General features: G+C 31.2%; 2 protein-coding genes across 3 annotated transcripts; one reads left to right on the forward strand and one right to left on the reverse strand.

Moving 5' to 3' along the window:
* Nucleotides 1-4,421: 4,421 nt before the first annotated feature.
* On the forward strand, nt 4,422-6,015 carry LOC107942988 (uncharacterized). Of its 2 annotated transcripts, none has more exons than XM_016876714.2 (2): nt 4,422-5,382; nt 5,575-6,015. In XM_016876714.2, the coding sequence occupies exons 1-2, from the start codon at nt 4,617-4,619 to the stop codon at nt 5,931-5,933; spliced, it is 1,125 nt and encodes a 374-aa protein (XP_016732203.1). In that variant the 5' UTR covers nt 4,422-4,616; the 3' UTR covers nt 5,934-6,015. The 2 variants fall into 2 exon arrangements, with proteins under 2 accessions (XP_016732203.1, XP_016732204.1); XM_016876715.2 differs by having other exon boundaries at nt 5,605-6,015.
* A 6-nt stretch (nt 6,016-6,021) lies between these two features.
* On the reverse strand, nt 6,022-8,419 carry LOC107942989 (nitronate monooxygenase-like). Its single transcript, NM_001327471.2, has 6 exons — nt 8,075-8,419; nt 7,669-7,881; nt 7,212-7,307; nt 6,893-7,038; nt 6,440-6,659; nt 6,022-6,342 (listed from the first exon to the last, which is right to left on the reverse strand). Exons 1-6 carry the CDS (start codon nt 8,207-8,209, stop codon nt 6,148-6,150), a joined length of 1,005 nt encoding a protein of 334 aa, NP_001314400.1. The 5' UTR covers nt 8,210-8,419; the 3' UTR covers nt 6,022-6,147.
* Between the last annotated feature and the right edge of the window lie 7,071 nt (nt 8,420-15,490).

A 15,490-nucleotide genomic window follows, 5' to 3' on the forward strand; every position in this document is an offset into this window, starting at 1 on the left:
TTATTAATTTTGTGAATTGTTGATGATTTTGAAATGTGCCATTGATGAATGTTTGAGTTTTGTGATGTTAGTTGATGAAATATGAAATATATGTGTTAGATTAACATGTTTTATCTTTGAATTTTTGGTGAATTTGAGTAATTACGGCTGAATTGTGAAATTAAATTTTTGAGGGACTAAAATGTGAAATAAATTAAATGCGTGGACTTGTATGAAGACAAGGAACATTCGACCCTAGCATGGTGTGTGCAAATTTTGTGTATTTTGTGTTTTATGCACTAGGGACTAAATTGCAAAAAGTGTAAAATGTCAGGGGCAAAATAGTAATTTTACCATTTGTGTTTCTGGATTAAATTGAATGGAATTTTATTTAAATTAGTTTATTTTGAATACATTTAGATCAAGAACCAAATAATTGGAGTTGAATCAAGGAAAAACCAAAGTCGTCGACTAATCGTCCTGTTTCGATTTTCATCGTCCAAGGTAAGTCTTTTAGCAAATAAATGTTGTGAATTTAGAATATATATAAAATCTATATGCTGAATATATTGTTAGGGATTTTTACATGTTATCCGAATGTAAAATGGTTTGTGAAATTTGAGTAAAAGTTCGATTTTATTGAGATGCGATGTTTAAAACGTTTAGTATGAATCTTAAAAAATGATTAGAACTTCCTATATATATATATATATGAATTATGTGTGAGATTGATTTTGTATCAATGATAATCGGGCTTTCAGCCTAGCAGGCTTTATGCCAGTGAATTATATCATGCTTTACGCCTAGCAGGCTTAATGTCGGTATACTTTATTTGGCTTCACGCCTAGCAAGTTTGGTGCTGGTGTATCATTTTGGGATATACGATTAGTAGGCTTTATGTCGATATGGTATTGAATGAGCTTAACGAGTTAAATTGAACAGGTATGTAATGTTTTAATTATCTATTAGATAATCAAGGAAGTAAGTTGATTGGTTTTATAATAAAAATTATATATGTTGTTATTATAAGTTTATATATGTATATGATGTGTATATTCAGCCTTATGTAAATGTAGTTAAATGAATGAAAATAACCATGTCAAGAATGGCTTGAAATCTGTAATTGTACTATTAATGATTATATATGTGGGTATTCGGTTTTGATTCCTTATGAATTTATTTGTTATACATATATACATTTGCTTAAGGCTTACTAAGCTAAGTTAGCTTACTTTGTGTTCTTTTTGTCATTGTTTTATATATTTTTAAGGTCGTTACGTGTTCGGGGATCATCGGTGAAGTCATTCACACTATCATCTATATTCGGTACTCTTAAAATTTTCTTTAAGCACTTATGGCATGTATATGCTAGAATATATATGCATGTTTTGGTCTGATTTTGATTATGTATATAAAAGCCATACGAAAATGGCTTATTCTCTTTTGTTTGATTTTGGTATTGATACAAATGGAAGTTTGTAATATAGATGTATGTTTGATATATATTTGTGTGGGATTTTTATGATACGAATTGAATGTGGCATGTATATGAAATAGAGGTTATTAAGTTGAATATGTCTAGACTTGTTTTGGAATTTGTTTAAATTCGAGAGTGTATACAATATAGCCATATGAATATGGTTTGATTTTCTTATTTGTATTCGGTTTTTGAGTTGAATTATGGCCTAAGCATATGTTGATTATAGTTTTAAATTTATATAGATAATGACTATTTGGAAAGCATGTTTGTATATGGTAGTATTTATCTATGTGTTTCGGTATTCAAGTGATTGAGGTAAGTAGGTTTGAAATTTTTATTAAAATGGATAATGATAGTTTAAGTGATTTTGTTATGCTATATAAATATCCAAGTGAGATGTTTGATATCTTTGAACTTAGTAGTTATATAAGCAGTGATTATGTTTTATAAATTGAGGAATGCTTATAGAATTTAATAGCTATCTATATGTGTTGGGTTGGGTATTGAAGTAGTATTGGTAGTTTCGTTATCAAGTTGAAATGGTATGTTTCAACCTATTAGGTAATGTTTAGCTTTATAATGATAACTAGAACATCAAAGGAATGTATATGTTATTTGTTAAGATACAAAACCGAATGTATATTAGATTGCTTTTAAAAGATTATATAATTACATGTAAGTAACTTGTAAATGGTAGTATTCATGATTTGCATATGTTATATATATATATAATCTTAGTTATTAAGTTTCGTAAAATTTTATTAAAAATAGGTATACTATTAATTATAAAAGGATGTATAATAAAGATATTTATTATTTGAATATTTTAGTAGATTATGTAGATTATTATTATTATTAAAGCTATTGTAGTTAAATATAGTATAAAGTATGCTTGATCATTGTTTAAAATTATTAATGTCACAACGTCACTCACAGTTTTGGCCTCGTTGAGATGATGAAATTCCTCGCCTCAACGTGACATTACAAGCCTTTTCTCGTCAGGATGACTACTATATTACATCGCAACATGAATCCTATTTTTGGTATTTTAAGGCTATTTGATACTTGTTTCAATCCAATCATCTAAATAAGTCAAAAGATTTCCTCTATCATCCTTCAAACATGTTTAAAACATTCTCAAAACCATACCAAAACATATCATTCATCATCATCCTAACATCTAACCAATATGCCACAATTGGCACCTAATCGCAACAAGGGTGCATAAATCATTCCAAACCATTCCATCTACTTAAACTATTACATTTTCATGCCAATTCAATCATACCAATCTCACCATATAAGCTTAACATTTCCTCATTCAAAACTAACCATTAATATACTTAGAATATAACTTATCCCCATGCCATTATGCATATTAATACAACTAGATTATAAACATTCAAGCCACATAGCATTTAAGGTTCAAAATAATGTATTTCCAAGATAAGCACATATTCTTTAAGATTCCTTATATACATGTCGCATAACCGAGTAAAAAACAATTAAAAGACAACTACAAGCAAAGAAAATATAACAGAGTAAGCATTACGTATGCATAGTAAGTTCATATGAGCTTAAACAGTAAACTCAATTCAAATCACAAATAACATAATGAATTAACTAATTAATGAATTTCCAGTCATCAAGTTTCACATTAGGAAGGTGAGTTCATAAGTTACAATCTTGTAGTATTTCAATAGGTACAATACATTTCCATACAATATCATTCTATCAGAATCATCAAACATATACGCCATCTCATCATTCCAATCACATATAGAAATTTTCATATACAATACATATTATCAATAAGATATTTTCCATTTTATGCTAACCATTTAGCCCGATGATTTATAATAAATAGATACTGATAGGCGAGTAACCACCAAAACACATTAAATAGCTCGTTCGAGCGATAACCCCAAAACACACTTGAGCACTGAAGTGTTAAGCCCATAGGCATCGTATGTCATAAGACATTACATCCCTCCAGAACACACCAGGGTCTCCACAGAGACAACCAGTAATCGTGGTCTCTATAGAGACAGATCTTAATAATCCACAACAAATGTTGGATGCCGGTTTAAATAGTGAATTCTCTATACATCAGTATCACGTCATACCATATCCCTTATAGCACGAAAATAACCCTATTTTCATGCCAATTGTATCCTATCCTTTCTTATGTTAATCCAGGCACATTTAATACATTAATTCGTTTCTTTACAATTTAGTTCGTTTCTCACCTTTTTATACCAATTTGCATACAATTCAAATCACATTCAAGGTATATAAATTCATAATTTAAATTAACATATATAACTATACCATATGAACTTACCTACAAAAACTGCTAACGAGTTGAAATGTAGGGACTAATAAAAATTTTTTTTTCCTCGATTATCTACTAGTTGATTCAAATCTTGATCTATATGGTAATTCATTTCAATTCATCAGTTTAAGATGTCTTATAGCATTTTATTTCACGCAAATAATAGTTCAATTTCATTTTGGATTTTTTTTGAAGTTTTACATTTTATTCAATTTAGTCCCTAAAACCAAAACAATCATAACTTTCACATTTAAGCCCCATTTTTCAATCTGATTTCAGTCACATCCTTATACAGCCCTTTAATATCTATATTTATAGAAATTTCATGCTAATTTTGAATTATTTTTATTTTAATTCCTATACTCAAAACTAACTACTTTAACTTTATAAACTAGTCCATAATCACATGTAAGCTTACAATCAAACCATTTAACACCAAAAGCTTCAAAAATAAGCAATGGAAACATTTCAAACCTTTAACATTTTACAAATTAATCCTCGGGTTAGCTAAATCAAGCTCCCAGGACCTCAAAAATATGAAAATTAAAAGAAAGTGACCTAATTGATAAAAATTCTTAAAGCTATCAAAAACGTATCAACAAGTCCTTTAAACAAAAAATTTCATTGGAATCCGCTCAACTAAACTGGATTTATTATTCATATAAACAACAATTCGAAACCACAATCTGTTCTAAAACCATAATTTATACGTTAATTAATTTCAACCACTCAACATAAAAAACAAGCATTTTTCTGTATATTAGTCACTTCTTCTTCATCATTTCCTAGCGTCACACCATTCAGCCAGCAGAAGTAAAGCATATGGGTATGATGGAGAACTCTGCAACAATTATGGCCCCATTACTCCTTCGAAATACGGTAAAATCAGTACTCATTTACGCCGACAAATCCCTCTTGAACTTAGCCGGAAAATACAAACTCCTCGAAATAATACGTTATCTCATCGTCACTGCTTTTCTTTTCTTTCTACGCTTGTTTCTGTCATTTTTTCCTTCTAATTATTTACATTCCTTAAAATCCGACGATGGGTACACGTTTAAGCCGACCCAAAGCAGTTACATCGCCGATTCCGGGATCGGCGACTCGGGGATCGGTCGGTCGCTTTGGCAGTTACTGGTTAGCGTTAATGACATTCCGGTTAGCTCGACCAAGTATGGGATCGTTCGATCTTTAGCGGAAAGGCTTATAGAAGGGAATAATAGGGAAGACGTTGAAGCTTTACGTGAAGTGAACCGGAGGGTTTTGTCGGCGGCTTTTTCGAGGACTATTTGCCGGGTTGAAGCTGCGTTGATTGAACTGGGGACCGGATCGGGTCAGTTTCGGTTGGATCGAGTTTTCCGGACGGTTCGGGATGGAGTGTGGAGCGGGAGAGTGAGGGAGGATGTGAGTAGCTGTTTGGGGAATTCGGCGGAGAAGTTGGCGGCTGAGCTGCTTTGGTTAACGCAGAAATTGGTTGGTTGTGGATTTGAGGAAGAGGCTGTTGAGAGATGGGCGTCGGCTTCGAATTTGGCTCAGCTTTCGGTTGTGACTGAAAACCGGGTTCAAGGTTCCCTCGTTAAGGTTTCGGGTACGTTCGTTTCTCCCATTACTATTTTTAAACTTAATAATGGATTTAGCTCAATCTGGTTTGAGCTTATATTATTTTTTATTTATAAATTAGAATTTTATTTATTAATTAAGAAAGAACTACGGGTAGTGTTAACTCAGAAAGTATATACATATATGTGTGTGTATATATATATATATATTTTTTTTGCAGCATTCTTATTCAGGCAAATGAAGGATATAGGTTTGGAAGAGACTGAAGGAGGCAACAAAGAGAGGTTGAGGCAAACAAAGATGAAGATGCTAATTACATGGCTGCCATTCCTATGCAGAGGTAACAATGGCACCGACATACCGGTGTTGAGCCTAAGTGAAAGAGCCGAGCTCGAGAAGATATTGGAAGACGCCATCGACATGTTACAACACGAGGAGCAAGAGCAAGTGCTTTCACTTTGGCTTCACAATTTCACGTATTGCCCATCCTCCGACTGGCCTAATCTCCATGCTTCGTACGCTCGCTGGTGCACCTCTTCTCGCAAACTCTTTTTTTCCTCCATTAAAGATGTAAAGTAGATATAATTTTGGATATGAACCTGTTAAATGGTGTAATTCATATTTCTTAAAGGAGAAATGAGAAAAAAAAAATCTTGGTACAGCTTTCTTTCCTGCATTATATTAGTCTCTTTAGATTTATTTCATACATTAAAATGCTGTAACAGCTTCACCAACCAAGCTTTAAAAACACTCTCACATAAACAAAGTGCAATATATGTTTACAAATGGATTTTTAGACCGAGTCCTCATTAAATCTTTGGCGGATCAAATGTTGAGCCCCTTCAACCAGTCTCTTCACTACTTCTCCAGCAGGAAGAATCTCCTTGATTAGGCCAACACTTTGGCCTGCATAGAGTGCCATGTTTTCGATCTCTCCTGTTGTTGTTGGATTGGGATCTGAAGCAGAAAAGCGTTGGATTTCGGTTTCCTGTTGAAGAACATTTAGAAACTGAAAGCTTAGAATTCATTCAGAAAACTATCATTCCAATGTTATCCTGATTCGAATAGAGTATTTAGATTCTAACCATGCCATGTATTAGTGATCGACCGATGACAGGCTGATTACTTTCATTTTCATGAGCAGGAAGGGATTTCCAGTCACAGACGAACGGTGTTCGCAGGACACGCTGTGGTGCACCGGGCCAGAGTGCTCTGCCGAAGATATCGGTGTACTCGGTTTCATCGTGTTCGATCAGTTTCTGTTTGTATGTTGGGTGAGCATAGCTTTCTCGAGTTGCAAGAAACCTGCAAATGTCTTGTACAATCATGTTCAAGAAAGAGCAGAAGTCCAGTGAAGGCTTAACAAATCTATGAACAAACTGCGAACCATAGCAAATCATTACATTCCATTTTAAAATATGGAAAAAGAAAATATAGAACACCAAGAGATGAGATGATTTTATATGCATGAATGAGGTAATAAAATCCGAGCACCAAATGAAAGCCAAATCTTGAGATTATAATAAGATGGTTCAAACCTAGTTCCCATGCAAATGCCTTTAGCACCAAGAGCCAAGGCAGCAACGTAACCACGAGCATCTACAATGCCCCCAGCAGCAATTACCGGAATATCATGATCAGCCACTGCGTCAACCACTCGTGGCAATAATGAAATTAGACCATCCTGAAAATGGTAAAAACATCAACCTTTTTACCCCAAACTTTCAGTGTTGCAAAGTTTTATGGTATTGAGGAACACATAAACAGGGTTATGAATTTTGGAAAGTAAGAAGCTCCGGTATATTGATTATACAGTTGAAACCTTGCAATGTAATAGAGCTTAAGAAATGCTCAAACCTGTCCAAGTACGTGCCCTCCAGCTTCATGGCCTTGAACGATAATCGCATCTACACCCGCATCAATTACTTTTTTTGCTTCCTCAAGACTCCCAACCTTCAATGTAGTTACATTTAGCTCATGAGATGGTCTATGAGGAAGCAAAATCAGAGACTAAACATATATATATATTTGGGTGTGAGTGTTGTATTCATATCCGGTACATGTATATTCTTTTTCTTGTATTTAAAGGTCCTTGTAGGATCCTTCCTCATAACCATGTCCTAATATAAGTGTCAGACACAAAGTCTTAGACTGAAATACAGAGTCATGGTAACCTAGATTTACATAAAGGCAACAATATGTCTCATAAGAAAAGGTTCTTGGTCAGCCACATATCCGTGTCCGACCCTTATCAGAGTAACATAGAACATAACCATGTTTACCAATGGAACAAAGGGGAAAGCATGATACTCACTTGAGGAACAACCATGACCCCAGCATTATGAGCTTCTAAAACAAGCTCCTTGGAGCATTCACCCCACGCTACTTGCAGAACAGCCACCTTTTCTTCCAATATAGCCTTTATGTTCTCCTTGTGAGGGAATGGCAAAAGAACACCAACCCCAAAGGGTTTATCAGTTAGCTCTCGTGTCTTCCTTATCAGCTCCTTTAGCTGCTCTGGTGAATCCTACAAACACCAAAACCAAACAGCTTAAACCAGCTTAAAACATCTAAAACAAACTGAAATAGACCCTTAAATTTAATTTACTCATTGTGTCAAATAAGTTATGACACTAGTAACCAATAGTAAATACAAACTCAAAATTGAAGACCCTATTGGCTCAAACATAAAAAAGAAAAAAACTGGGAATTTTGAGTACCCATTCAGGAGCATGAAGAAGGGCAAGGGCACCAGCGTTTGCAACAGCAGCTACGAGCTCAGGTCCAGCAATATCATGGCCCATAGGTGCTAAAACTATTCCATAATCAAAACCCAGAATTCCTTTCCACCCCATTTCGATCCCCCTCTTTGGTTTGGTGTGACTGACAATTTGATCGTGGAAGAAAGTGAATGTTTATATATAGAGAGACCAAAGCTTTGATGTCGTAGATAAGTTCGAGGTTGAGAATTGGAGAAGAAAGCAGTACTCAAGAATCTTTAGTCAGTAACCACTGAACTGTATTTGGATTTTTGTTTACTTTTTACAGAATCAGTTGAAGTTTCAGCTTCAGTTTCGTTTTCTTTTAAGAAACAAACGAATGAACAGAGAGGATAGCTAATGCAATACGTATTGTCCTCTTTGATATATAAAAATATAAATAATAGAGGTGAGATACAGTCTGGACAAAACGTTAGCGAGGACGTTGAGAACCGCAAAAGTGGGTGTTTTTGTTGGTATAATTGTTTTTTATTTATTTAAAATAGGTCACCTTTTATAAAAAGGTCCATATACTATTTGGCGGATTGAGAAATCCGGGTGGATTTAGGTGGTTGTTGCTTAGTGTAAAAATAATAGTGATAGTAAGATTAGATATTGTAGTAATACTATAAAGTGAGATAAAAAAAATAAACTAAATGCACTACACTTACAATCAATTCTCAATTCAAACTCACTTGGAATATTATTTAATTTATGTCTCAACTTGCAAATAAACAAACATTTTTATGTTTTAAGATAATCCCATTCTTGGAGACAAAGAAATCCAAACTTCACGTCTTTCAAAGAAAAAGGAGTCGTCATCTTAGAATACACAAATTACAATTACTTTTTTCATGTGTTTGGTTCTTATCATTTTCATTTGTACCCAAGAGAAACTAAAAAGGTTAAATTCTAATATTAGTCCCTATACTTTATAAAAGTTATGGATTTAGTCTATATACTTTAATTTGATCAATTTCAATTTATGTACTTTTTGAATTGGTTAATTTTAGTTGTAACACCCCTAACTCGTAACAGTAGCCGAAATAGGTTAAGAGGCATTACCGAAGTTTACAGAATAATTGCACATAATTCCACTATTTACTTATGATCATATTAAAGCTGTCCACTCAAGTCATCATTATTAAATTATTTATATCTTGAGCTACAGAACTTCGAATTAAGATCCGCTAAATTTCTTTGAAACTAGATTCACATATCTTCTTACCATAAAATTTTCAAAATTTATGGTTTAACCAATAAGTAAAGTTTATTCTTTAAATTCATCCCTGTTCTGCTGTCTGACAGTTTCAACCCTTCTTCACTAAAAATTAATTATCTCCTCGTACGGGATTCAGATGATGTTCCTGTTTGTTTCTATTGAAAATAGACTCAATAATAATTTTAAACATATAAATTCTAATGCATAATTATTCTTATACAATTTTTAAGGATTTTCCAAAATCAGAACAGGGGATTCCGAAATCACTCTCACTCTGTCTCATAAAAATTTAAATATCTCATAATATGAAATTCTTTTACTTACACCGTTTCTTCTATGTAAAACTAGACTCAATAAGCTTTAATTTAATATTTTATTCAACCTCTAATTCGATTTCTATAATTTTTGGTGAATTTTCAAAGTCGAACTACTGCTACTATCCAAAACTATTTTAGTGAAAAATGTTGATAACTAAGTTTATAACACCTCACTTCCTTTCAATTAAACCCTATACATGCCATATTAACCTTAAGATGCACAATAAAATTTACCGAAGTAATCTGGATAGTATGCCCTGATGTGTTGATTCGATCCACCAATTTCACATCAATCTACAAAGAACATTAAACATACAGGAGTAAACTTATGTACGCTTGGTAAGATTTTATATATAACTTTAACTCTTCTAAATTTCTTTATTCTCATTTGCATTTTTTTTTACTTTCCACACTTATCTCATATACCTAACACACAAGTCATAATCATATCATTCAACCATGGTCACAAGCTAGTGCATTAAACCAAAGCCTTTTTTTTCTAATTGATCGCATGATAAGTCATTTCATAAAAAAAATTGCATAATTTATACATTACCACTTCAATGCATTATATAAATAATCATATTATCATTCCGCCAATGGCTTGACACTTGCCTATGCATCAAGCAACCACACTAGTTAGCGTACTTGCACATATTACATATAGATTCAACTTTGATAAACTAATTTTCTCAACATGTCACACTTGAGTTTATTTCAACAACCATATCATATTTCATTTGTTTCACAAATATCTCAATTCTCATACTTGGTATATAAATAGCTTTTCACAATTTATTTCACAGTTCATTATACAATTGCAATATCCATTATATAGTCATTTCATGAGTATATAACTCATATATTCTATATATTTGCAACATATTTCACATTCTATTTTCAATTCACTATTTCATATTCTTATCCCAAAGTAGACTTTATAGAACACACCAGATATATGAAACAAATACAGAGGTGCATTATTATGCACTAATGAACAGAGAGCACTAAAGTGCTATACAGAGAGCACAGATGTGCTAATCGAAGAGCATTAACGTGCTAATAATCAGAGAGCACTGATGTGCTAATAATTAGAGATCACTGATGTGCTAATAATCAGAGAGCACTGATGTGCTAATAATCAGAGAGCGCGCTAAAGTTCCTTAATGGCATGCCACTAATATCCTAGTAGCTCTAATCTCGTCTACTTGAGGCAAATTATATTATGCACATATATCACTTTTACACTTTTCGCATAATGCTTCTATATACTTTACAATTTAATCCTTGCATCGGTAATCCGTATACTTATATCTTCATTATCTTTAATACATGTAATATATTTCTAGATTCATTATTCATCCATAATTCACTAATAATCCTTATCATGTATTTCACATATCACTTTTACATATTTTGTAATTTAGTCCTTAGCACAAAATTTCATGTATCAATATATTTTACTTTTAATAACACATATAACATAATTCAATACTAACACATATTTCTCATTCAATTCAATAAAGTTACTTACCTCAATATTTACTTAATTAAGCTCAATATCAAATAATGATCAATTTCAATCTCTTGGGTCCATTTATCGCTTACTTTTCTTAATCAATTTAGGGAAGAGTTACGAAATTGAGTACTTCGTTTTCATAATACCATAGTATAACTATGGTCTTGCACATAATCACATATCACACACCAAAGCCATAGCCCAACCATGGTCTTACATGGGAGCACATATCATACCAATGCCATATCCCAGATATGGTCTTATACGAAAATCACATATCACATATTGCCATGGTCCAACCATGGTCTTTTCCGTCAATGCGTATGAGTCACTGAACGAAAGTACTCAATCCAATGTTCCACTAAATTAAAACTTTTATTCAAACATTCATATTTTCACAATTATCTCAGTTTCATAACATTCATATACAATAACATACCATAGCATTCATGAAATTTTCATAACAAATCATTAAGTTTAGCCATATGAACTTACCTGGGCCAATCAGTAGAATTTGTAAAAATTCAGGGACTAGTTTGATATTTTCTCTTTTCCGCGTTTATCTTCGGATTCCCGATCTACAATATAAAATTTTTCATTCATTAGCATCTAATTCAATGCTAATTCACTTCGCAATTTATGCCCTTCAATTTTTGAAATTACACTTTTACCCTAAAATTTATAATTTTTACAATTTAGTCCTTAATTAACACTTTAATTGAACTAATTTTTTCTCAAATAACACTTTATCTAGTCATTTTAGGCTTTTATACAGCCTTTGCTATTCAAAATTTCAGTACAAAACCCCAATTCCTAGTTTTTTCACAATTAGGTCTTAAAAATCATTTTCTACTAAAATCACTTAATAAAATCATAATATAATGAAATTAAAGCTTCAAATCTATTATAATTCATCATAAAATTCCAGTACTCACTCATGGTAATTTTCAAAATCATTCATAGAATAAAAAACAAATGAATTCAATAGTTGGACTTAATTGTAAAAGTCACAAAACATGAAAAATTACAAAGAAAAAACAAAAATTGAACTTACATGATTAAAATATGAAAAACCAGCTTGAAAACATTCTACTATGGCGTTTTGGCTGAAGAAAAATGATGAAATCTCTAGATTTTTCAAATTTGTCTTTGTTTTATATGTTTAATTTGCAAAATTACTAATTTTGCCCTTGTTTCTCCTTATTTTCTTGCTGATTTTCTTGCCCAAACCGTCCAGCCCATATAATTTTGGCCTAATTGCCTTTTAAATACCCCTTATTAGTCACTTAAGCTATTTAATCACAATTTAACAAATTTTGCACTGTTTCTAATTTAGTCCTTTTTAATTAATTGACTATCCCAACGTTAAAACTAACGAAACTTTAATATTAACTCAATGACACTCTATAAATATTTATAAAAATATTTATGGCTCGGCTTATGAATTCGAGGTCTCTATACCTCATTTTAGACCCAATTTACCTATTAAATTCTTTTTAAATCACAAAATTCACTAATTCAAAAATTCTTCTAAATTAACACTTGACCCATAATTATTAATTTATTAAATTTTCAAGCTTACTTGTTGGATTTAGTGATCCCAAATCACTGTTTCCGACACTACTGAAAATTGGGCTGTTACATTAGTCCTTATACTTTTTTGAATTTTAAAATTTTAATCTTGGCCCAAACAACAATAGTTAAAATTGTTCGGTTAAATTCAATTACTAGACCTATACCATGTGTCTAGTTATACATTTAGTCAATATTCTATAGTTGTGTCATTCCAAGTTCCTATACTTTTCAAAATTTGAGATTTTAGTCTTGGCACAAAATATTATCGTTAGCCCATTAATTGGATTTTTAGTTAGTAATATATGGAAATAACAAATTGACATGACATTACACATGTGATAATATGTTTTTTGCATCATATTTTGAAAATAGCAAAACTTAATTGAATGGATTTAACAATTATCATTTGGTGAGGACTGTAATTTTAAATTATAAAAATTATAAAGACTAAAAATGATCAAATTAAAAGTGGGTGTTTTTGTTGGTATAATTTTTTTTATTTAAAATAGGTCAACTTTTATAAAAAGGTCCCTATACTATTTGGCGGATTTAGTTTCTCTATTATTATTATTATTTTATACGAGTTTTCTTTGTTATAATTTCATCATTTCTAGTTCTTTTACTTTTAGAATAGAAGATTTTTTTTTTTTGGCTTATTCAAAACTCTAAAGGCATATGATAACTTGACATATATATCTTAATATTTTTGTAAATTAAAGTATTATAGAGGCCTTTATATTAATAGCCTGACATTTTACCCCTCTTCTAAAAAATGAGTAAATTAATCTCTATATGTTAAATCAAAAAATAAACTGGTCATTCTATTAAAAATCGATCCTTGTATGTTAGCATGATATACATGTGGCATGCCATATATCCCTGTTAGAATATTGTGTCAGTCATACCAATTTTTAACAGTACAAATAAATAAATTTTTTAACAGAAAAGACCAATATGCTTTTTAAACTAATGTTTAAAAACTAATCTGCCCATTTTTAAAGTTATTGTATATAGTATATGGTTAAGACAATTGAACTTATTGAAAATTATTGTTTTATTATCTTCATTGTTAAATACTAAATTTTTAGCACCGTTGTCGGGAGAGTAATAGTAAAATTAACTAGAACTTTATTTTTTTATTGTTTAATTAAAACAAATAATTAATATTGGATCAAATAATTATTACTGTCAACCTTCATTGTTAAGGTTTTACATATTATAGAGAGACGGTTGTTATATACCTATAACAACTTACTATTATAAAGTTATAATTGTTATAAACCTATAAAATTCATATCGTGAATTTTCATTAAATAAAGAAAGTGGGAATCGAATTAATTAAATTAAAATATCTATAGTAAGTGCATCAATGCATGCATTATTGCTTTTATGCATATTTTATTTTATATTATTTCACATGATTAATTATGAAGCTTATAAATCTAATAATTTTAAACTAAATCAATATGAGTTGTCAAATTAAATTGATTAATTTATCATGAGTTATTAAATTCAAGTAATCAATTTATAAGTTTATGTTGTTCCAAATTAATAATGGAAATGTAGAATATTTAATTATGGAACTTAATAGTTTATTAAATTGATATCTTTAATTCCACTCATTGAAAGTTATTTTCATTTAATAAAATATAATTAATAGATTTTTTCGTGTGAAAATTATTTAATAAATTTATTTAAAGGATGGATTAAACTTAATACGGATAGAACAGAGCCACCGAATGTCTCTAACACTTATATCCAAGGAGTGTTTAGGGACTCTTATGCAAATTGGTTATTTGGATATTCAATGGTAGTTGGTAAGGATTCAATCTTTAGAATTGAGGCAAGAGCAGTGTTAGAAGGACTGCGCATAACTTGGGATAAGGGTTTTAGACAAATTGATGTAGAGTGTAACAATGCGCTTCTAGTGAAAAACTATTCTAGTCGGTGGAGCTGCTAGTAGTAGAATGGTAGAACTACGACTTATCCATTTGTTACTAAATCGAAATGGAAAGTCTGTTTTCGTCATATCTCAAGATCTCAAAACGAAGTTGCAAATCAAATGACAAAATGTGTATTTAATGGTGACGTGGGACTAATCTCCTTTGAAGAACCACCAATTTCGGTGCTCGATTTGTTGTTGGTGGATAGAATTAATCTTACGTGAGTTAATTATGTACTTTTTCTTAAAAAAAACTATAATTTTACTTAAAAGTTTAGACAATATTTTGTTATAAAAAAACTAATTTAACAAAAAATGTGATTCATAATTATGATTGTTTTTGTTATAAATAAAAAAATGTTATAAATTATTAAAATAAAACATGAGGCAAATGGTTCAGCAAATGCACCAAAGGCCCAAAATCAAGTCCATAGGAGTTTTAAGGATTAAAGTCTATTGTTGATGAGAGGTCAACTCCATTGAAAAATATTTGTAAGGAATTATTAGCCAAAAGTTAATACATCTCTCAATAGGTCCATGTTGTTTCCATTTAACTCAAGAGGTATTATCTTACCCAAAAATGTCATATGCTATATGGCATGAGTTAATATTTCATTAAATGTAAATACGATATTTCTAAGTGAATGACTATGCGTAATGAAACACTTCCACTCTATGAACATGCGACTTTCACTCTATTAACATGCCAATGACGTCTTTTTAAGCAATTGAAACAATACTAACCAGTTGAGAAATTTTTCAAAAATCTTTGGGGAGTAGTCCTTCCCTCAGTAAGTGTTAT

Source organism: Gossypium hirsutum, chromosome D04, assembly GCF_007990345.1.
Source record: "Gossypium hirsutum isolate 1008001.06 chromosome D04, Gossypium_hirsutum_v2.1, whole genome shotgun sequence".
Taxonomy (NCBI): Eukaryota; Viridiplantae; Streptophyta; class Magnoliopsida; order Malvales; family Malvaceae; genus Gossypium; species Gossypium hirsutum.